This window comes from Zootoca vivipara, chromosome 8 (genome assembly GCF_963506605.1).
Source record: "Zootoca vivipara chromosome 8, rZooViv1.1, whole genome shotgun sequence".
NCBI classification, from domain to species: Eukaryota; Metazoa; Chordata; class Lepidosauria; order Squamata; family Lacertidae; genus Zootoca; species Zootoca vivipara.
This window is the reverse complement of record NC_083283.1, coordinates 40185940-40208540: the sequence shown is the minus strand read 5'-3', so window position 1 is coordinate 40208540 and position 22601 is coordinate 40185940. Positions and strand designations below refer to the sequence as shown.

General features: G+C 46.4%; 2 protein-coding genes across 2 annotated transcripts in view; both read right to left on the bottom strand.

Annotated features, from left to right (window-relative positions):
• Positions 1 to 1906: 1906 nt before the first annotated feature.
• Positions 1907 to 3725, bottom strand: CEBPD (CCAAT enhancer binding protein delta). The gene has a single exon (XM_035126137.2). The coding sequence runs from the start codon at positions 3404 to 3406 to the stop codon at positions 2453 to 2455; it is 954 nt and encodes a 317-aa protein (XP_034982028.2). The 5' UTR covers positions 3407 to 3725; the 3' UTR covers positions 1907 to 2452.
• Positions 3726 to 12372: 8647 nt separating this feature from the next.
• PRKDC (protein kinase, DNA-activated, catalytic subunit) overlaps positions 12373 to 22601 on the bottom strand; it is an 87745-nt gene continuing 77516 nt past the window's right edge. Inside the window, exons 81-86 of the mRNA XM_035124659.2 lie at positions 21760 to 21852; positions 20694 to 20765; positions 20145 to 20346; positions 15800 to 15988; positions 14441 to 14580; positions 12373 to 13714 (exon numbers count right to left, since the gene is read on the bottom strand). Coding sequence (XP_034980550.2) covers positions 13510 to 13714; positions 14441 to 14580; positions 15800 to 15988; positions 20145 to 20346; positions 20694 to 20765; positions 21760 to 21852 — 901 coding nt within the window. The 3' untranslated portion in view covers positions 12373 to 13509. The remainder of the gene's footprint in view (positions 13715 to 14440; positions 14581 to 15799; positions 15989 to 20144; positions 20347 to 20693; positions 20766 to 21759; positions 21853 to 22601) is intronic.

Here is a 22601-nt window from a genome sequence, read left to right as displayed (position 1 = left end):
AGAGGCCAACTTATGACAAACTTAGTTGGTCTCTAAGGTGCTGCTGGAAGGAATTTTATTTTGTTTCAAAATAAAATAGTTTGCTTTAAACTGTTTTTAATTGGACTTGAAATGTTTTAACCCAACCTGAGTAAAGGGCAGGTGCTGGTGGTAATATGTTAATAATACCACAATCCTACAAATGTCAGGTGAAATCCTTGGGACAGCTGGACTTTCGTGATAGTTGTGATACTAAGTCCTATATGTGTATGAACTGCCTTTTGCAGAGAACAGGGAACTCCCTGCATACATTCGCATACACAGGTGCTGAATTTCTGTATTGGAGGTGGAGAGAGAGATAATATATTGGGATCTTGAATCCTAAGCATGCATACTTCAGGATTGTTTTTTAATTATCAAATTCCAAAATTTTCAGAACAGTGCCTAGAGACTTCAAGTTTGTGCCCACCTATTTGTAATTCTAAAATGAGCAATCGTTCTGCCTTATTTGTGGCTTTTAGCCAAGCAGTATGAAATCTAGGTCATGCAAATTTTCTGTGGGCAACAAAAAGAAACTGGCTCATGTTTTTATTGTTTTTAGCAGTGGAAAGGGGGTTTCCTTGATGGACAGAAAGGTTGGATGTAAATGTTTTAAATGCCACCCTCTTGTGATGAAGCTGCAGCTATGCACGTTGCTGTGCACTTGGAAGCTATCACCGTATGATTTTCCAATGCCGTGCACACACACTGAACAAAATGCATGTGTGTGGTCATTGTGTATGACTATTTGGATACAGATTGCACAGCAGTTCCTAAAGGTGCTTTCTATGCCGGAGCTGTTAACGTTTGAAGTAACCCAGTAGCATGGCCCTGTAGCAACTACTATAAGGCTCCCCTTTCCTCCCCTCCCCCAAACGATTTGTGTTAAGAGGTAATGAAAGTTCAAGATTTTGAAAACAAGCCAAGGTTATGTTTAGAGCTGGAAAAGTCCTACTAACACTACTCATATTTGTGTTCTTGTTTACAGGTTTGATCTTTCTGTGGCTTCATTTGCCTTCACAAGCATCATTACAAGCACTGATTAAAATTACTTCTGCTAGCTATTCAGTCTCATGACCAAACCAGCTTCTGTTTGCACTGAGATTTTACCACTTTGCAATGCTGCCCTCTGATGTAAAGTTGGCAGTTTTCAGGAAACATGGTGTATATGTATGTTTGAAAACTGACATGATGTTAAATATACAAACACATTTATATTTGTAGACAACAATCTAGTTCTGTAAACCTTGGGTTGGATCCAATGCTAGTCCTGCTCATGATTGACCAAATTGAAATAAATGAACAGAAACAACTTAGGTGCATAAAAGAGGACTAATCTGAGTAAAACCTAATTGGCTGCAACCCTTTATGTATCCCCCCCCCAAAAAAATGTGTGTGTGCGCGCGCGCAGTTGCACTGTGTGCTTAAAGTCCAGAGAAGTCCAGCTTCTCTGTTAGAGATTAGGGCAGGATTTCCCAAACTTGGGTCTCCAGCTGTTTTTGGACTACAACTCCCATCATCCCTAGCTAGCAGAGTCAATGGACAGGGATCCAAAAACAGCTGGAGACCCAAGTTTGGGTTAGGATCATGCAGTTGGTTCTTATGCAGGGTTAACCTCCCACCCTCAGACTGCAGATATCTGCAGCCAGTGTGTTTTTGCAATTAAGAGTAGAGCTACAAAATGGATACCTTCCCTTTAACTCCCGTTTTATTAGCATCTGTCCACCATAAAACTGGCATTTAAATGTCGTTTAGGACAGCATTAATCATGGTGCCTTTTTACATGTTTAAAGTCAAGAAACCACACGCTTAACTCTGGCATGGAACACTATTTTTTGCTGCAGCCCCTCAGCAGCTGCCCGCAGTGTAATAAATACAAAGTCAAAAGTAAAATTCAAAAGTTTTATTTTTAGAAATGCTGTAAAAATTTATATAAAAGTTTTGAGCATGCTCAGTCTATTCCCCCCCCCTTTTGCTGTTTACAATAAAAAGTGTTAGCAAATCATGTGCTTCTTACAAAGTACCGTAGCTGCATCTGTATAAGAAAGATGTAGAAAAAACGAAAACTATCATTACAAAAATAATTTAGGAAGATAAAAGGAGACATTTAGCTTTTTCTTTCACCCTTATTTTGGCAAGTTTTGTGGTTAAAAGACCCAAGCTTAGCCCATGTTCGAAGAAAGAAACGTGAAAGGCAACTAATTTTCACAGGAGTTTCTTTCCGGCCTTGTAGCTTAGGCTGAAGTCCGGAGAGGGGAAAGGCGCCCTTTGGCCCAGTCCGGGGCGCCGCAGGCCTCTCCTCCCCGCAGCCCCCCCCCGACCCCTCCCTCCCGCGCAGCCCCCCCTGCAGTCCTGTGCGGCTCGCTCTGAGGTATTCTGGAAAAGTTCAAAGTCTGGCAGAGCCAGCCCGGGGGGCGGCTCCCTCTGCAGCCGGCTACCGGCAGTCCGTGGCCGCGGCCGCCTGCAGGAAAGGGTTGTTGGGCAGCTGCTTGAAGAAGTGCCTGAGGCTGGTGAGGTCCCTGGTGAGCTGCTCGCACTTCTTGTGCAGCCGCTCGTTCTCGGCCGACAGCTCCACCACCTTCTGCTGCATCTCCTGGTTGCGGCGCTTGGCTTTGTCGCGGCTCTTACGCACGGCGATGTTGTTGCGCTCCCGCCGCTGCCGGTACTCCGGGCTGAACCTGTCCACGCACTTCTTGGCGACGCGCTCCTTGCCGCCCCCCGACGACGACGACCCGGACGAGCGGCTGCTGTAACTGGACGGCGAGGCGCTGCCCGGAGGCTCCGGAGAGGTGGGCGGCGTGGGCTGCCCGCTCAGGTTGACGATGGTCTGGGCGCAGGTGGCGATCTGAGAGGGCAGCAGCGAGCCCGAGCCCGACGCCTCGTCACCCCAGTCGGGCTCCTGCTTGACGGCGCCGCGCAGCGGGCCCGGCGGGACGCTGGCGTGCAGCAGGCTGGCCAAGGCGCCGCCCGCGGGCGCATGCTGAGCCGGAGGCGGTGGCGGCGGCAGGTAGTCCCCGTAGGCGGCGGCGCTGCTGCTTGCTCCGCGCTCGCTGCCCTTGTGGTTGCTGTTGAAGAGGTCGGCGAACAGCTCGTCGTTGCACAGCTCCAGGTTGGGCACGGCCGCCATGGAGTCGATGTAGGAGCTAAAGTCGATGGCGCTCTCGTCCTCGTACATGGCCGGCGCGGCGGCGCTCAGCTCGGCCAGGTCGCGGCTGCCGCCGGGCGCTGCTGACGAAACCTCCTCAGCGCTGGCGCTCATGCTGCCCGCCTTGCACGAAGGGCTCAGCGCGCCGCCGCCCTTGGCGTCGTAGAAATTGGCGGGCTCCAGGGAGGACCAGCTCCTGTAGCACGACAGCGAGTCCAGGCAGTCCAGGGTGGCGGCGCTCATGGAGGGTCCGGGGGCCGCGAGGTGAGTAAGCAGCGGCCGGAGAGCCGAGTTCGAGCCCTTTTTCTTCCCTCTCGCAGGTGGAGGCGGCGCGCGCGTGTTTAAGCGGCGCACCTGGCCGGGCGTGGACTTTGCCTCAGAGTCAGGCACCAAGCACCTTGCTTTCGGCCTTCCCCCGCCCGTCGACTCCTCTTTCCCTCTCTTTGGGACGCTGCTTCACGCCGGACTTCGCCTCCTGTCCGGGACTGCACGTGTGCGTGGGGCAGGGTAAACCTGGCAGCGAGGTGCCTCCTCGGCCCTTTATAGAGGAACCTCGGGCCCCACCTCCTGGCCCTTGTGACTGCGGGAGGGTGTTGCTGGAGAAGCCCCGCGGGGCGGGAAGGGAGGGCGGGGAGAGCCCTACGCGCTCTCGGGCCTCGCTGCCAAGGGGGCGGCGGGAGCGGCGGCAGCCGCAGCCGTCAGGGATTGGTCTGGGCGGGATGTGCTTCCCCCCCCCGCCCCACTCGCCTTCTCACCCCCCCCCCGCCTTGCCACCTTTGATCCGGAGGGCAGCGACCGGGGACTGCCGTTTCCTCCTCCCGCCCACTCCCCCCCCCCCACTGCCGTACACCGAGGGCGCCCCCTGGAGGGAGGAAAAGCCCGAACCCACCCGGGTTGGTGTCTTGCCGCGTCTGGGGAGCTGTGAGCAGCGGGAGTGGGGCGCGCGGCCCTCGTCTCTCCGGCCCAGGGGCTTTGAAGCGGATTCCCCAGGTCAAATTCCTCAAGCCCTCCGCGCAGGAAGAAGTGGGGCGACACGCCGTCCTGCCAGGTGTAGCTAGGGCAGTTGGAGCAGGACACCTGGGGCGTGCGAAGCTTAACACACACACACACCCGGCTGCACGGGCCAGCACATTCCGCTGGGTGCCGTGGTGGGATTTCCAATAATGTGCAGCGGGGCGGGGGACATTGGGATGGTGTAGGAGCCTTCCTAGCTTATTTCCTGGAGTGGCACCCCCCATCCTCTTTTCTTTTCTTTTCTGTGCTTGCTTCCGGATTTATAGAAATGGATCTGTCCCTAACAACCCCTCGCCTCCCCCCTTGGCTGTTGGGTTACCCAGCGCAGCTACTGATGTCAGTGAGACGTCAAGAGAACCGACGACAGCATTTGAAAGAAGGAGAGCTCTGGGGTTTTGCTTCTGGCAGCTGCATGTGGTTGCAGCTATTCCCGTTGGGGACTTCGCCTGACTTTGCATCCGTTCCTGGAATCGTTGTAGATTGTTGCGACTGGCTGAAGGCTAGCTGAGCCCAGTACAGTAGTCAAAACAAATTTTTTTAAAAAATCCTTCCAGTAGCACCTTAGAGACCAACTAAGTTTGTTATTGGTATGAGCTTTCGTGTGCATGCACACTTGGCTCATACCAATAGCAAACTTAGTTGGTCTCTAAGGTGCTACTGGAAGGAATTTTTTTATTTTGTTTTGACTAAGGCAGATCAACGAGGCTACCTACCTGTAACCAGTACAATAGTGACATTTGAACCCAGGCTTTGGATATTAGTTTAGCAAGACAGGCTAGACTGTAGAGGCACATTTATAGTAACATCAGAAGGGTTGAGGGTACGCTGGTTTGAGTAGCAGTACGTGCCTTAAAAACATTCCGAAAGTCAGCTTATATTGCATTTACCAACATTGCCCTTAACACTGGATATCTGAGTCCATTGGAATTTTTTTAAAGTTAACTTCTCTTGCTGTAGACCAGGCATCCCCAAACTGCGGCCCTCCAGATGTTTTAGCCTACAACTCCCATGATCCCTAGCTAACAAGACCAGTGGTCAGGGATGATGGGAAATGTAGTCCAAAACATCTGGAGGGCCAAAGTTTGGGGGTGCCTGCTGTAGACTGAGTGACATTTTGCACCCATTTCATTGCAATAAAAATTACAAAAATATGGACTGGCCTCCTCGTCAGCCCTTGACGTAAAACTGGCCCATTATTTTAAAAAACAAAGTAATTGGACACAAAGTAATCTTTCTCTTTTGCTTTGCCATGCCAATTTCCCTCTCTGTAGCTGCTTTTATGTTTACCGTACTTGCCACAGAAAATACCTGCTGATTTATATATCCTTAGTATAACCGTCAAAGCATTGCCCCCTTGTGGCTGCATATCGCAATAATACTGTAGTAATATTCTGGATGATAAAAGTACTGTATGTGCAAACTGCAGAGTAACAACAGGTGATTCTGTTTCCATATGACCATTAAAAACAGGCATGCATGAAGTAGAGAACAAAGAAATCATAAATTTTATGCTAAGAATTAACATCAGGAGGAATATCTATAAAAACATTTTAATGTCAAAAATAGCATAGACTGAAGTTTAAGTAGGAAGTGTTTTTCAGGTAAAGAACCACAAAAAATATAGAGAATCACAACAACAAAACATATTGTGCTTACCACAGTTGGTTTATTAAAAAATGCAAGCTGATAAGCATCACAGCACTTTTACTTATATTCTTTTAGAGCAAGTTGACAGTTATTGCAAACAAATGAAAATGTTCAGCACCAAAACTCTAAAGTTGCACTGCAAGTCTTCACAGCTTGCCTTCGGACAATGAATGACAACCTAGGTAGTATACTAACAGTGCAACTAACAATTTATTTACTTTGGGGAGATTTAAAAAATGAAATGCCAAAGTTACTCAATATAATTATGAATATGAGTAGAGCAACAACAACAAAAGTGAGCCTGGGGCAACTGGTAAAATGTATCAGTTAAGGGCAAGGATTTAATAAATCCAGGCACCTACCTAGCAGGTAACCACTGATGACTAAAATCCTTGGTTTGTCATCTTGCACTTGGGCATCCACAAAGCTCAGCCTGCTGTTTAGCTCCTAGAAAAACCTCACAGGTTCTCCACTTATCCTTCTGCTTAAGGGTATGATCCAGAAGAAAATAATTTGGTGGCATTCGGAAGAGATGTGCATACCACTGTCCGTGTGATATAGAAGGTGCTTGGTATTTTGCTGAAATCTGTCTAATCAGTTTTTCCCGCTCCTCAAGGAATACTGATAATTGCAGCTTTACGAGATGGGTTAGGGCTCTCCGGCAAATGCGTCTCGGCACCCTCACCAAGATACAAGTCCCAGTTTTCTCAATACCATGTCAATGTCATTCACGAAACATAAGTTTAAAATGGAGATAGGTTCTCAGACTATTCACTGGGTCAGCGAAGAGCTGTAGATAAGAGTACATGCTTTGCATTCAAAAGGTCATAGGTTCAATCCCTGGCATCTCCAATCGGAGGTGGGAATGGCTTCTGCCTGAAACCCTGGCAAGCCACTGATAGACAGTACAGTCTAGCCCAGGCATGTCAAACATGCGGCCCTCCAGATGTTTTGGACTACAATTCCCATCTTCCCCAACCACTGGTCCTGCTAGCTAGGGATCATGGGAGTTGTAGGCCAAAACATCTGGAGGGCCGCATGTTTGACATGCCTGGTCTAGCCCATACTGGGCACCATGGATGAACAGTCTGACTTGGTATAAAGCAGCTTTCCATGTTCCTCCTAGGTTTTCAGTTACATCGGAAAACTGCATTTGTTTCTTTTTTTCTGTTTATTTAAAAATTAATTAAAAATTTATAACATAGTAATAATAGCGGGACTAGGGCAGCACAACCAGTGAAATCCGCAGAGAAAAAACAAAATTCATTGGCCCTTACCAGCAGAGACCGAACTATGTATAGGAAATAGATTTTTGGATGTGGATGCTTTCTGCCACATGTGCAGAAGGCTGCTGTAAGGTTAATCCTCTGTGCAGGTGTGCTTGTGTAGGGTTTTTTAAAAAAACAAAACACAATTTTTTTACTGAAATGTTTTCATGGATAACAAAGGTACATATGTCTCTGTTTTCAGTCCATAAAGTCCTTTCTACAGGTCAGATACATTTGCTGTAAGCCATTGCTATCATTGTGAGGTGCATGGGGGGGGGGTGAGTGGGGGGGAGACATGAGAGAAAGAAGTGGGGTAATGATGGCTTATGTGTGGAGATTTGTGTCAGCGTCATGTGGTTAGTTAGTTTATTTATTCATTTATTTGTTTTTGTTGGGCCTGGTTGGTTGCATTTGGTTGATTGTTGCGAGTTTTGGTTGTGTGCATGGGGGAGGGGGCGTTGGGTCAGGTTAGCCATATCAATTTGTTTGCTGATAGGAAGTTTAGGTTGTTGTCTTGAAGGAAAGCCACACCAGGATTAAGGCGTCCTCTTTTGTTTGTCCCAGTGTTAATTTCAATTTGTTGGTTAGCTTTTCTAAGAGGCCTGAGGGTGCCATGGCACAGTGGTTGAAAACCACTGGTTTAGACCATTGGGTAGGGTTTATTTCATATCCTATCTCATGCTCCCATTGGTCTATTGTCTTGGGCTAGTTTTTTGTATATTGTGAATACCACCCCCCCTGCTGTGTCCCTCAGTTGTTAGGAAGAGTTGGTTACAGGTATCTGAAGAAGTGTGCATGCACACGAAAGCTCATACCAAAATAAAAACTTAGTTGGTCTTTAAGGTGCTACTGAAGGAATTTTTTTATTTTGTTAGGAAGAGTTTTTCAAAGGCAGTCAGGCCTCGTGGTTACTGCTTTTATTGCTGGATTATTTAAGGTATGTGGTTGGTTGTGAGTCAGCCAGGATATTTGGGTGTCTCTGTCATGGGCCAGGAATCAGCTTTGCCTGCTGAACAGCAGCCTGAAGGGGGAGGGACTCCACCTGCAGCTGATCAGCCATCAAGGACTCAGAGGAGAAAGCTGATGAGAACCAGCTGGCTTCAGCCTTCTTAAGCACAGCTTTCAGCAGCAGTCAGATGCTGGTAGCAATGCTTGTAGTTTCTGGCTCTACCTTGTTGCTTCCTGCTTATCTTGACCCTTGACCATCGGATTCCCTAAGGCCCTGGACCGTCTGACCATATGGATTGCTGTTTGCCTGACCCTAGGACTGGACCTGACTTTGGCTACCGACTCGGCCTCCAGGCAAGTCCACCTTAGAGACTCTTCTGATTGGCTGGCCTCCCACTCTCCTGAGCTCTGCTCATTGTTGCTCAGCACGAGACTACGAGAGTCTACTGGTTGGTTTTGTATTTCCTGTGTTGGTTTGTCATTTTTGTAAATGTCTTGTTATGCAGTGTAGGCCTTTGGTATGCCATGTTTTTATTTGGAAGCTTTGGGCTGTGTGGTAGAATATTGGGTGGTTCATGGGGATGGGGTTGGGGTAGTTTTCCTACTTTTTCTTTCCTGTGTGAACCTGTTTAGTGTTGTGGGGATTTCCCTTAATTTGTGGGAGGAATGGGTACACTGTGGGGTGTTTCTAATTGTATCCATCTCCATATGCACCTATTGTTTTGTTTCATTTACTGGAATGTATGGGATTGTGTGGCACACTTGGTTGGCGATGTAATACAGTTCATCCTCCTCCTGAGGAGAGGAGATGCAGGTATTTGGGTATTATTCATGGCTTGTTGAGTGAGATCAATGAATGTAGCTTTTTTCTGCCATTTATGGAGTTGAGTTGGGGAAATCCACATTGGGAGAATTTGGAATAGGTAGGTTATTTTTGGTTGCGTTATAAAATTTGATCATGGGTATTCTGAGAGGGTGAAGTTGGCTTTATTCCATTTCTTCAAGTCTTTGTTAACCCCCCCCCCAAATATGGGGTTGTAGTTGTGAAGGTACAGTTAGGGGTACAAATAGCCAAGAAACTTGACTAAGTATCTGAATTGGTTGCAGCAAGGTTGTGTGTTTTTTGTGGTGTCAGTGAATTCTTTTTGGATATGAGGGGTCATGGTGTTGAAACACATGGCATCAGATTTTGTAAAGTTCACCTGTAGGCCCAACACCATTGCAAATGTGTTGAGTTATTTGGTTAATGTTTATGGGGTGTGATGTTGTGACCATTAGGTTGTCTGTGAAGAGCCCTGGTTTATAGGTCAAGCCTTTTATTTCTACTCCCTTTTTGATGTTGGGGGTGGGGAATGCTTGTGTAGTTGAAAATTCCCTTGCCAGCTCAGAAATCCACAAGTGCTACAGTAGCTACCATAGCCACAGTTTTGAGGGGTGTGCAGAGGAAAGACAGGGTAGGGCTGAGTTTGGAAACATCAAACTGATGTTTTAGAGCTTGGTAAAACTCTCATGGCTCACTGTCTCAGGGTTGTGGAGGGCCTATTAATCAGTATGTAAGAGTAACATATCCATTGCTGGTCATGAAAATGTTTCCCCACCCCATCCATCTACTATCTCATTATGAGTATTAGTTTCATATTGGTTGTTATTGGAACCTCATGTGTTTATGCTAATATTGCTGCAGCCACTCAACACCAAAGCTTTGGTCTGGCTGTCTTTGTGAGCACTAAAAGAGCCAGTATCCTCACTGGAAAGGCCCCAAAGGTTTGTCACTTTGCATAGCAGTATGGATGAAATAGTGGAGTGTATGTTAATAGCAGAGAATGTTTAGCTAGGTAGGCAGTTAAACTTTAATCATTTGCTCTGCCTGGAAAATGCATTGTCCTGTTAGAAATGAGCGTGATTAATACTGGCTTCACATGCAGCAAATGTTCTTTTTTGCTGTCTTCAAAGCAATGACCAACTGTATGAACTAACAATGCAAGACAATGATAATTAAAATGGATTAAATTCTAACAGAATAAACTGCCAATTTGCACTGGGTCTTTTATGCTCCAGAACATCACTTTGAAATATGCTGCCTTGTGTGGACATACTTCCACTGTTCCCTTTTTGAGGAGAGTTTGCAAATAGTCAGAACCATTGCTTAGCCGTGGAGGCAGCAACATTGACACAAAGGGCCCATTAGATAGCCCGAGCGACTAACATTTCGGTGATGAGACGAGGATCCACACAGTCCCTGAAACTTGAGTGATTTATGACTGGTGACGTGGGAAAGCCTCTCCTCTTCCGCCTCTCCTCTTCCGCCTTGCTTCCCACACTTCTCAGGGGGGCATGGTCGGGGCCCCTGTGTCACAGGGAGTCCTGGGCCCGTGTCATCCCCTCAGCCAGACGTGGTTTTGCCGCATTTAAAGCTGTCGCAGGCCCCGAGCGCACGCACGGATCTCCCAACCGCCCTCCCTCTAATGCAGGCACCCCCAAACTCAGCCCTCCAGATGTTCTGGCACTACAATTCCCATCATCCCTGACCACTGGTCCTGTTAGCTAGGGATGATGGGAGTTGTAGTCCCAAAACATCTGGAGGGCCGAGTTTGGCGGTGCCTGCTCTAATGTCATGCATTCAACACCTGACCTTGCTATGGACCTCGGTTGGTCACCCATTGAAGGGGCCTGGCAGGAATTTGTTTCCACTTGGGAGATTGGCTTCAGCCACTTGGTTTTTCGCCTACCTTGTTAGGTTTGGTGGTCAGGCATTGGAAAATGTGTTGTGTGTTGGAGGGAAGGTTGTGGCCATCACCTACCCCTCCCCTTGAAGGGTATTCTGTTAAATAATCTGGCGGTTGTGGTTCCTGTCCGATGCCCAGGTGGCTAGGGCCATGGCACGACCGGCGACTCTAGGGGAAAGCTTCCAGTTGATTTGCATCAACAAGCTGCCCCTACAGGTTAACCCTTGTGTGACTTCCTGCAGAGCGGGCAGGAGTCAATTATAGTTGGTTCGGATCCAGTGCCTAAGCCAATACCACTCACATTATGTAACAAATAAAGTTGTGGCCTTTTTTAGCCCATTAACCTAAAATACTTGTATCCATGTGTCTCTATTTCATCATAAAGTGGGGGCAGGGCATTGACTCACAACCTGCTAGATTTCCCCTAACCTTGCAGATTTGGCCCTTGTGTGTGGATGGTGTTGTTTTGGCTGCATAACCACTAGCACTCAAGAGAATGAGTTTGAAATTTGTATAAGGCATGATAGGCATTGCTGGGGGTGGTGGTGGCTGGAACTGGGAGCAACCTAGCAATACAGAGCAGGGGAGGCAAAGGGTGGGGGGACTAAACTGTAACCTTGGACATTTAAACCTTTTGACAACCAGATCTTCCACCTTTGAAATCTTTAAGTAATTACTGCTGGCTATGTCATTTCCACCAGACTTCCTTATTGAAAACGCTGCTATGCATATATGACAATCAATTAAGAACCTGGTTAAATTATAAACTTGGAACTTTGACCTGTAAGCTTGGAGGGTAAAGTGCTCTGTAAGATGAGGGAATGAACAAAAGGATATCTGATACAGATATCTGATTTGTGAGTGGTTGCACTATATCACATACCTGTGTGTTATGAAATTGTATTTGCAATAATTTATTTTACTTTACAGTGGTACCTCAGTTTACGACAACAATCCGTTCCAGGGAGCTGGTCGCTCCCCGAGTTCGACGCTCCCCGAAGGCACGCTTCTGCGCGTGCGTGAAGAAACTGCGCAGATTGCTTCTGCGAATCCGTGCGTGCAGAACCCGGATGTAAATACTTCCGGGTCCACAGTAGTCACTCTCCGAGTTCATCGTAAACGGAGGTGGTCGCAAACCGAGGTTCCACTGTATAAGAATTTTTAGTCCACAGCGTTGTCCAACAGGTCATTCTAGTTCCTAAAAAAAGCTCAACCACTTTTGACTTGAACACACACACACACACCCCAAAAAAGGGGGTAGATCACTGCCAGTTTTTTATTCTGTGAGTAGATCGCAGTCTCTCGGGAGTTGGATGCCCCTGATATAATACAATAAAACCTAAAACCATAATGCTTAAATCGGACAGATGTGCTGATCCCATCTTCTACTCCAAAATGCCTATGCAAAAAGGTGTTTTGCTCAGACTCTGAAATGTACATAATGACACAGACATGCATGCACACTTAGTTTGAAGTCATATATTGAAAATACTTTCACATCAGTCTCCAATCATGACACTTTTATTGATAAAAAATATATAAAAGATGAACAGTTTTATTATTGTGGAGATTTTTCTGCAAATGGAAAGACCTTTTTTTTTAAAAAAAAAAAAAGTCATTTTAGGACATATTTAATTTATTTTAAACTGGTTTTGCATTCTTATGTTTTTAAAATACAAAATGAAGCTACAGAAGTATTATTAGCTGCATCACAACATTTGTTGAAATGAAGGTAATTTAAATAGGTTTGTCAAATAATGCCCATTCATTCAAAATACTGCACTAATCAGAGAATATTTGTTTCAAGGTTTTCACCCTGTTTTTCCTTTACTAATAAAATACTGAAGAAAACTTCAGTGCAAAACGAAGTAAATGTATAGCTTTACGAGAGAATTTTTTTTGCTGTGCTTCACAATGTACAGAAGTCATGAGAAGAGTAAAGAGAAGACTTATTCTAAAATAGGTTTAGTAGCATTTCAGTATCAAATATTCCCTGATCTTCCAAAAGCAGAGTTTGCCCCTCTCCAAGTTTGGGAGCAACAGAAGTTGTAACTCCAAAATATATTTAACAGCAGTGGTACTATTTTGTCATTTTCTCCTTTCAGCTTGCCTGTTTCATTATTAGAATTACAGCCAAGTTGGCAACAGAAAGAAAACATCTTTATGAGATATTGAATTTGTTGATAGTTCTTTATTGCCTAAGGACTACTGGCATGACTACTGCTGCTTATTTGGGGTAACACATATTCAAATGTCAGCTTAAGGTTAGCTGTTATAGAACCACACATCTGGCGCAGACAAAGTTGCACTAATTAACACAAATAATTGTGCAAGTGGCCTACTCATATCAATAGCAAATCCCTGGAGAAAGTAAGATTGTGATTCCTCTTCTGTCTATAGCAAAGTCACAACTTTAATTTTTCTTTTGACTTTTCCTAAGTTTTGGGGAAGCAGCGTTTTTTAAATTATTTTCCGTCATTAGCAACAACAATTAAATGTGTAATTACTGAGCTGTAAACATCATGATTTACATTTCCCTAACTTCATACCTCAAACAATATGACATTAACAAACTGTCAGCATATATCATTGAAATTCTTCTGCTACGTCACAACTTTGACTCATGTGCATTAAATACCATCTTCTTCGTTAATAGTACAGAGTTAGATCAGTCTTCACTTCCAAGATAAACTGAAATATTCTGGTAATCTGAGCAGACAGGCACTGATAAGGATTCAGTTTTTCACATCCAGGGCTCCCATCCTTCCCAAACTCTGCCAAGGACATTTGGATCTCTGGCTTGGTCTATAAGGCACTTCACCTGTGTTTCTTCTGAAAGTCCATCCTCTGGTTCTCTGGCTCGTATGTTATATTCTTTACTTCCTTGTGCCACAGATACATAATCCCTGAAGGCAGTGAATTTCTCATGGCCCAGCCGTAATTCATCCCTTTAAAAAATGATATTAAATCACTGATATTAAAATCAAGCAGTGTGCCCCAGTTTCCCTAATCAGATGCAATACCACATTGGCTTGAATATAAGCCTCACTTTTCCTCCAAATTCCCACCGTGAAAAGTTAAAGTGCGGCTTAAATTCGCGACCTTACAAAAATGGGCTTTTACGATATTGCTGTTGAAACAGACATACGGTAAAGTGGAATGGGTGTGAGTGCTTGCAACGTTTGAAGGGAGCGGCTTATATTCGGGTATTCTCTCCCCCCCCCCCGAATTTTAAAGGTGTGGCTTATATTCGGGCCAATATGGTATTTCTCTCTCTCTCTAGCTCAAGAGCTGTATGCACAGGTCAGCTTTTCCCTTACTCAGTATTTCTTGTTCAACTTTCGGTTTATTCGTAAAAATAATAATAATAAATAATAATCCTGGCTTCCAGCAGCCCTGCCTTCAGACAACGGGGCTGCAGCTTTGACCCTCTTGCTAAATATGCTTTATTCTTACTTTTAAAAATGTGAACTTCCTTTCTGCAAATGCACCAAGGTGTTCAACTTCCAATTTCACCTAGAAAATTACTGCAGGTACCCAGCAATTACTCATTTTTGTCTGTGGCAGTATCTACTCAATCACACACTTAATGAGTTCTGTGCTTGCACCCGGCCTCATTTAGGAAAGCAAATCGACACGCTGAACATTTCAAAGTGCTTGAGAGAAACACATACCTAGTAATCACTGCTGGATTAGCACCTGCTAATTTTCTTCTTGCAATATTTACTTTTTGAATGGGGTACCAATTAATCTCCTCTGTGTTTATTTCCTTAGTCCATGTGCCTCCTTTTTTCAACTGTTTCAATTCAAATTTCTGGAAAGAAAATGGCACATACCCACTCATGAAAAACAATACTTCAGTCTTCACAGTATACGGCATGATATTAAGTACAAGGCATGGCAGACATGCTTGATATTTAGGTATTTGAGGGGGGGGTTGTATATGTTAAAAATAATAGGGAAATGGTGTTTGATGCTTTAGTATTGCTTAGATTTTCAATACAGAAAGTGCATACTTTTCTAATAACTAAGCGCTTTCAAAGGACTGTCAGGCAATTCCTCCCTTCTGGAGCCCTTCTGATTGTTCACAGTGGGAACCCTGCAGCATAGCTGTCAACTTCCGGATTGGAAAATAAGGGATCAGCAGCGGCGCGGCACCGGAAGTCGCTTCTGCGCATGCCCGGCCATGCGCAGAGGCGATTTACAGCAGCACTCAGCAAGTGAGCAAGCAGCCAGCTGGGAGCCGGGGTTGCAGCGGGAAATGGATTTAAATTTTGGGGAAACACCATCAAAGCATTCCTGACAGATGGCATTCTTCTGAGACAGATCTTTCTTCCTCCATCATCTGACTCCTAATCCCACTTTCCTCCCTCCCTAAATCCCTGCTCTCATGAATGGTATTCCTACACATAATTTCTTTCCTCCCTTTCCCATCTCAATCCTCCTGGAATATGCACTGTTTGTTGCAAGCCTTCCCTGCCACAAACACAATAATGCAATCTAACATTGGGAAACTGCAACTATATCACTGTGTACCAAATTGGAAGTTTTACAAGTCACTCTTTTCCTTACAGCAGAGGTAGCCAATGTGGTGTCCTACAGATGCTGCTGGACTCTAGTTCCCATCAGCCCCAGCTAGCATAGCCTGTAGCCAAGAATGATGGGAGTTGTAGTCCAACAATGTCCGGTGGTCACCACAATGGCTACCCCCTACCTTCCAGGATTTACATAACCATTCCTCTTCAGGGGTGGCCAACTCCCAAGAGAATGTGATCTACTTGCAGAGTTTAAAAAGTGGCAGTGATCTACCCTCTTTTGGGGGGGGGGTTCAGGTTAAAGTTGTTGAGTTTTTCTTAGGGAGGAGTAAAGCCCCATGTTTAGCTTTTTTAGGGGAGCCAAAACTGTTGAGCTTCTTTGGGGGAAGCCAGTGATCTACCAGTAATCTACCACAGGGATCCAGTGATCTACTGGTAGATCACGATCTACCTGTTGGACATGCCTTTAGGCAAACTGGGATGAACAAGAGAACCTACTTTCCAATCTAAGGAAGGCTCCTTCACAAACACATCCATAGTATTAATGAGAAAATCTTGATCTGCACGGTAGGCTCTTAAGGAATGCACCATCACATTGTAAAGAAGACCCGATTCCTTCATGGGCAACATCAAATTAATGAACTGGCGAGTCAAACGGAATGGCATCAACTCTGGCACAGGCAGAAACTGCATACAAGAAAAATTAAAAGTGGTTGAAAATTTCATAAATAATACATAAACTAGCAATTGCTCTTTTTCCTTCGTACACCAGGATTCATAATTCCTTCATACAGGTCATTTACGGAAGGCAGAATTCAGTATAAAATTTAAGGGAAATTGCTTTTAATGTAACCATCGTATGTTTTTATCTTGCCTTTTCTTCAGGGAGCTTACAGCAGCTTTCAGCTTGCCACCTCTGTTTTTGCCCATGTAAATCTTGCTCTCCTTTCTGCCTTTTTACTCAACGATTAAAGGTGGAGCCATTCTGTAGCCACCATGAATTGGAGACCCAGATCCTCACCATCTTGGTTTTACTAATACTGTATTATAGTGATAGAGGTGGTTTTGTTTGTTATTTGTTTTAAAAAGATTGTCATGCTTTAGCATGGGGGGGGGAGTTAGGGCTATTAACTTCAGTGGGTCTTCCTTGAATAAAACTTAGTTGAATACCATGTTTTTATTTTTCCAGTCTTCTGCTATGCCAACAAGTTCCTGCTTAAAAATGGCTGGACTATTCCCTGAATGTTCCAGGTGAGTATGCATACTTTTAAAATATTATATTGAAGAAAAAGACAATTCAAACCTATCCTCATAAGGTCCCATCATTCGCATACAGTAAAAGTGGGACTGGGTTTTGGTTAATTGGGGGGGCGGCGGCGGCATGTGATTCTGTTTTGTGGGTGTGCTCTGGAAGATCTGATAAAGAGGAAAGGGGCAAGAACACAACCTTGTTTTACACCTTTCGTGTTAGGGATATCGGAGGAGAGGTGACCTTTGATATTGAGTTTTATTTTGCAGATGTTAAAAATATAAATTCTGTATTAAGATCAACAAACTTGAAATTATTGTACAATTCTCGTGAACAATATATTTATAATATCTAAATTAGATTAAGGGATATTGAAAAACATTGAGTCAGCTGAAAATAAAATCTGCTCCCCCAAGTTCTATGGGATAACATGATCAGTTATATCTTGAGGTTAGTAATTCCAGCCCAACACAGTGCATTTATGTTAGCCCGACTGAACATTTTCCCCTCAGCCTTTGTTAAGGGCATACAGTGGTGCCTCGCTAGGCAAAATTAATTCGTTCCAGGACTCAATTTGTCCTACGAAAATTTCATGTAGCGAGGCACCGTTTCCCATAGGAACACATTAAAAGTCAATTAATGCGTTCCTATGGACTCCGGGGGCCTGGCAGCGGTACTTACTCTTTTGGCTCGGGCAAGGCAGGCAGGCGCTTGTTCTCTTGCCTGCCTGCCTGCCTTCCCCGAGCCAAGAGAGGTGTGTGCCACCGCCTCGCCCGACAGAGCCGGCATTTGACAGGGCTTCCGAACCCCCTCAGATGCGGGCTCTTTTGGGCGGGGGGGGGGGGCAAAGGAAGAGAAAGCAGCCCTTCCTTCCTTCCTCTCCCCCTGCCGCCAGCTTTCCCCCCACCCTGTCCGACACAGCGGGATCAGAGGAGAAGCCTCCTCCGATCTGCGCTGTGTCGGACGGGCTGAGGGGAAAGCGGGGCTTTCGGAAGCCGGCGAAAATGTCCCCGCACCGGCGCGCTTTGGCTCCGGGTGATGGGGCCAAAGCGCGCCGATGTGGGGGTGTTTTGCCAGCTGCCTTCCCCTTGAATTGGGGAAGGCAGCCAGCGAAAACGTCCCCGCACCGGCGCGCTTTGGCTCCGGGTAATGGGGCCAAAGCGCGCTGGTGCGGGGGTGTTTCGCCGCCCCCCCCGCAAAAGCAGGCTTGCTAGCTGCCGTTCCAACGGCGCCTAGCAAGCTCGTGTCGGGCGGTGGGGGTGGGAAGCGCAGGATCCTCCGCTCCCCCCCCACTGCCCGGGGATCGGACGAGGCTGGAGAAGCCTCGTCCCATCCCCGCCTTGTCAGGCAGTGTGGGGGGGGGAAGCGGAGGATCCGAAAAGCCCCCACCGTGGACTGGCTTGGCGGCGGGGGGAAGAATCCACTTCTCCCCCCCTTCTTACCGCGCTACAGCCTTTGTGTTCCCCTGGTCTCTGCCAGTTGCTCCTCACCGGCAGAGACCAGCGGAACGAGCTGCAGCGCAGGAAGAAGGCAAAGGAAGATCAGCTGAGAGGCGGTGACAGCTGTCAGTGCCTTTCAGCTGATCTTCCTTTGCCTTCTTCCTGTGCTACAGCTCGTTCCCCTTTCGCTAGAGGAATGCCCTGTAGGTTTTGTGATCAGAGGTTTTTATGGCCACGCTTCGCAAGACGAAGTGGCGGCCATAGAAAAAAATCTCGTCTTGCGAGGCAACCTCCGATCGCAAAACCTATTCGTATAGCGGGAAATTTGTCTAACAGGGCATTCGTCTAGAGAGGCACCACTGTATATTTAAACATCCCTAGAAATGATAGACATTGTGGATGTTACTTGAATGTGCTTGACACTGTAGAACATATTTTCTACTGTCCACTGTACAACCAGCTACATAAATGTGTGTTATTTAGATAGTTTAACATCATGGCACAATGAAAATAACAGATTCTACCTGTCTGATATTAACCCGGAGGTACCATATTTTTCGCTCCATAGGGCGCACACGTTTTTAGAGGAGGAAAACAAGAATAATTTTTTTTCTGGTTTTCCTCCTCTAAAAGGGTGGGAGGGGGGGCGCTGGAGGTGGAGCAAAGGAGGCAGCGGTGGTGGAGGGACCAGTCCGGTGAATGGGGGTGGGGGAGGCAGGGGGAGCCCAATAGCATCACTACCGGGCTCCCCCTGCCTCCTTCCGACACCGGCTTTCTCGCTGAATGTGGTGGGGGAGATGCTGCTGGTTGCTCCCCGCCAACCCCTTCATGAAAGCAGGCTTGTTTTTGCAAACGGGGTTGGTGGGGAATGAGCAGCATCCCTCCGCTGCCCCCCGCTACTTGCTGAACGTGGCGGAGGTACGGGGTAGGGGAGGAGATGCTTCATGGAGCAGGAAAGGAGGGGTGGGCGGCGGCCTCCCGCCCCTCTTTCCTGTCAAACATCTCCGTCGCGCACCGCCTCCCCTACAGCATCGCTACTGGGTTCCCCCTGCCTCCCCCGCCCCCTTCCAACACCAGCGAAGGGGGCAGGGAAGGCAGGGGGAGCCTGGTAGCGAGCCCGGGCTGCTCTTCCTCTTCCCCCTAATGCCGCCGGTGAAGCCACCGTCAGCCACTCCGCTTTTGTGAGCAGAGCGCGCTGGTGGTGGCAGCAGGGGGGGGGGGAGGCCTTTACACCATAAGACGCAAGGAGATTTTTCCTTACTTTTTCGGAGAGGAAAAAGTGCGTCTTGTGGAGCGAAAAATACGGTATCCTGAAGCAAATGTTGTATTTCAACCATGTAAAGTGAACAGCAGTCAACAGTGGCAGGAGAGAGGAAGGGCTGTGTGTGTGAGAGAGAGAGAGAGAGAGAGAAGGTAGGAAGGACAGATGGGGGTGAGAGCTGTCGGGGCAAAGGGGGAGGTAGGGGCAGCCTGAAAGTGCCGCTTTGCTCCCCCTTGCCATGCACAGCGGGTAAGCGGCTCTCGGTCCGCCCACTTTACAGCGAGCCGGGAGAAGCCCTCCTGGCTCACTGTAGAGCGGGCGGACCCAGAGCCGCTTAGGTACTGCACCCATTGCGTGCGGCTCCCGCTTTGCTTGAGCGAGAGCCGTGCGCAGCGGGTACCCTTCGCTCCATTAGACGCACAGACATTTCCCCTTCCTCTTTAGGAGGAAAAAAGTGTGTCTTATGGAGCAAAAAATATGGTAACTGCAAGGGTGGCTGAGTTTCTGTCAACAGTATGTCTTGGTGAATGGCATGATTTAACAGGAAGGCACTCAAATTGAAAAGTTATATACAAAGAAACAGCCATAGACTATATATAGTTACATATTTTTTAAAAAATTGTATGGGGATGTTTTAAGATGGTCTATATCTGTAATGCCTAATAAAGAAAGACTTTGAAGAAAACCAGAAAGTGTCATTAAGTAGTGTGCAAGGTTCAAAAAGTGGGGCAGGCAGTATCACACAAGATCCTGCTCCACCTGACTAACAAGCAAAAGTAAATAAAATATCCCAAAGAGGAAGCAAGAGTGATTTTGAATCTTTACAATCCACCTGAACTATTGGCATTCCATTCAATTTAATATTCCAAAAAAGCAGTTTGAAAAGGAGAATACCTGTGTGGCTGAACCGAACGCATGTCCAAAGTCTATTCCCACCATGCCACCTGTCTCCATGCTGATCATGAAGTTGGATAAGTGTCTGTCTCCAATACCAAGAATCCAGTGGCTGATGCACATCAACGCATGGGAGCTGGCAAAATGGGATCGCAGAGATAGCAAGGCCTCCGGGGTTGTACTCATCTTAACAAAGGCCCTCCTTAAGAAAAGCAATATATTTATACATATTAAGATTGGCTTCAGCAGTTCCTAAGAAGTGGAAACATTGGGAATTCAGAACAAAGGGCTGCCCATTTTCCCCACCTTTCCACCCACATGCTAATAATCTGTAACTGGAGAAGGGGCTAGATTACACTGTGGCACAGGCTGAAGTTCGAAGGGCCCAAAGGGAGGGCTGGGTGTTTTTTCAATAGGAATTGAGGGCCAGCAGCCTGCATGTGCAAAAATGGGAGCCTTTGGCCATATGAGTACTTTTGGAAGCAACCCTCCATTCAACAACATTAATTCTCAGTACTATTTTGAAACCCATATTACACAAGAACACACCTTAATAGGTCTTCAGGAACAAGGTTCTCTCGGCGATGGAAAGACATCACTGTTTCTTTACGATCAGCTCTCCTAGAAGTGAGCAAAACAATGACAATTATAACCATGTAATTAGAAAATGGGAATCAAGCAGAGACAACTGGTTTCCCCCCCCCTTAGGTTCAATTGAACGTTTTGGACCTGCAATATGCTCGCTTATATTCCCAAGCAGGGGCAAGGCATGGTAGCAGCAGACCTGGCAGAGCTCCTTGTCCACCTGCTTTGGGTAGGTTCCACAACCTCTAGAGTAGGTTGGGCAGAGGGAGACTGCAGAAAGGAATTTGCTCTTTCTGCAAGCAGGACAGCACCATTTGATATTGCCCTTTATTGTTGGTGCCCCGAGAAATGTCTTCTGTAAGAATCGGCTTCTTCAAGCCAATGCAGGAAAGGGGAAGGGGCACCAGTATGTGCTTGCAATCACTGCAGGTTTTTTTTAAAAAGGAAGAAGTGGGGTTCTAACTCCAAATTTTTGTGTGGACATGAGTCAGTAGCCAGCAGCACAATCAGAATCCCTCTGCCACATTAGTAAGGGAAGAAACTTAATGACCATCATCATTTGAATTTCTATACCACCCTTATCCAAGGAACATAGGGTGAGGTTACAATATAAAAGCACAAAAATGCAAACCTTTGTGACAAACAGAAACAATAATCCGCCTACACACAGTTTAAACGGCCATTGTTTCGTTGGATTGTTTAGTTTGCCAAAGGGCCTGGGAAAGAGGAATGTTTTTGCTTGGCAGCTAAAGATATGTAACAAAGGTGCCAGGCAAGCCTCCCTGGGGCGAGCATTCCACAAGCAGGAAGCCACTGCAGAAAAGGCTTGCTCTTGTGTTGCCACCCTCCAGACCTCTCATGGAGGAGGCACATGAAGAAGGGCCTCACATGATCATAGAATTGCAAAGTTGGAAGTGACCCCAAAGTGCTGCCACCCACCCCTAACTTGGACAGCTGTTGAAGGTAGCATGGTTGATGATATCACAAGCCACTGAGAGATAAATGGGTAACAAATATTTCTAAGACTCACTTGTACATGTATGTGTAGCGTAGAACAGGGCTTGTATTCTTCTCTGCCATCTTGGACAGCCAGTCAGTATAATCAGTACGAGGACCCTTGTAGCTGAATAAAAAGGGGGGAAAGCAAGTAATTTACTTCTATATTACCTGAAAGAAACACTAAGCATGGGGGTAAAGGTAAAGGGACCCCTGACCATTAGGTCCAGTCGTGACTGACTGTGGGGTTGCGGCGCTCATCTTGCTTTATTGGCTGAGGGAGCCGACGTATAGCTTCTAGGTCATGTATGACTAAGCCGCTTCTGGCAAACCAGAGCAGCGCACGGAAACGGCGTTTACCTTCCTGCCGGAGCAATACCTATTTATCTACTTGCACTTTGAGGTGCTTTCGAACTGCTAGGTTGGCAGGAGCTGGGACCAAGCAGTGGGAGCTCACTCCGTCGCAGGGATTTGAACCACCGACCGCCTGATCGGCAAGCCCTAGGGTCTGTGGTTTAACCTACAGTGCCACCCAGGTCCCAAGCATTGGAGTACCATGCTGTTAAAGAGCAATTAATGAATCAAACCATTTCTGAGAGTGCACTTAGGGAGATGCTGTTTTCCAAGCATAATTGAAGAACGAGCCTAGGAAGTACTGAGTCTACTATATCTTGTCCTAAATGTTTGTTTGTAGCAAATTTCTATTTCAATAGGCACACTAGTATTACACAAGTTCCTGACTTGCAGAACACATTTGTGACCACATTAAGCAAGCTTTGTCATTTCCTTCTATCTTCTTCCAAGTAACATACAGCTGGTACAGCTTTATGAACTGATTCTTCAGCATTGAACACACTGGCAATTTCTTCCTCAATG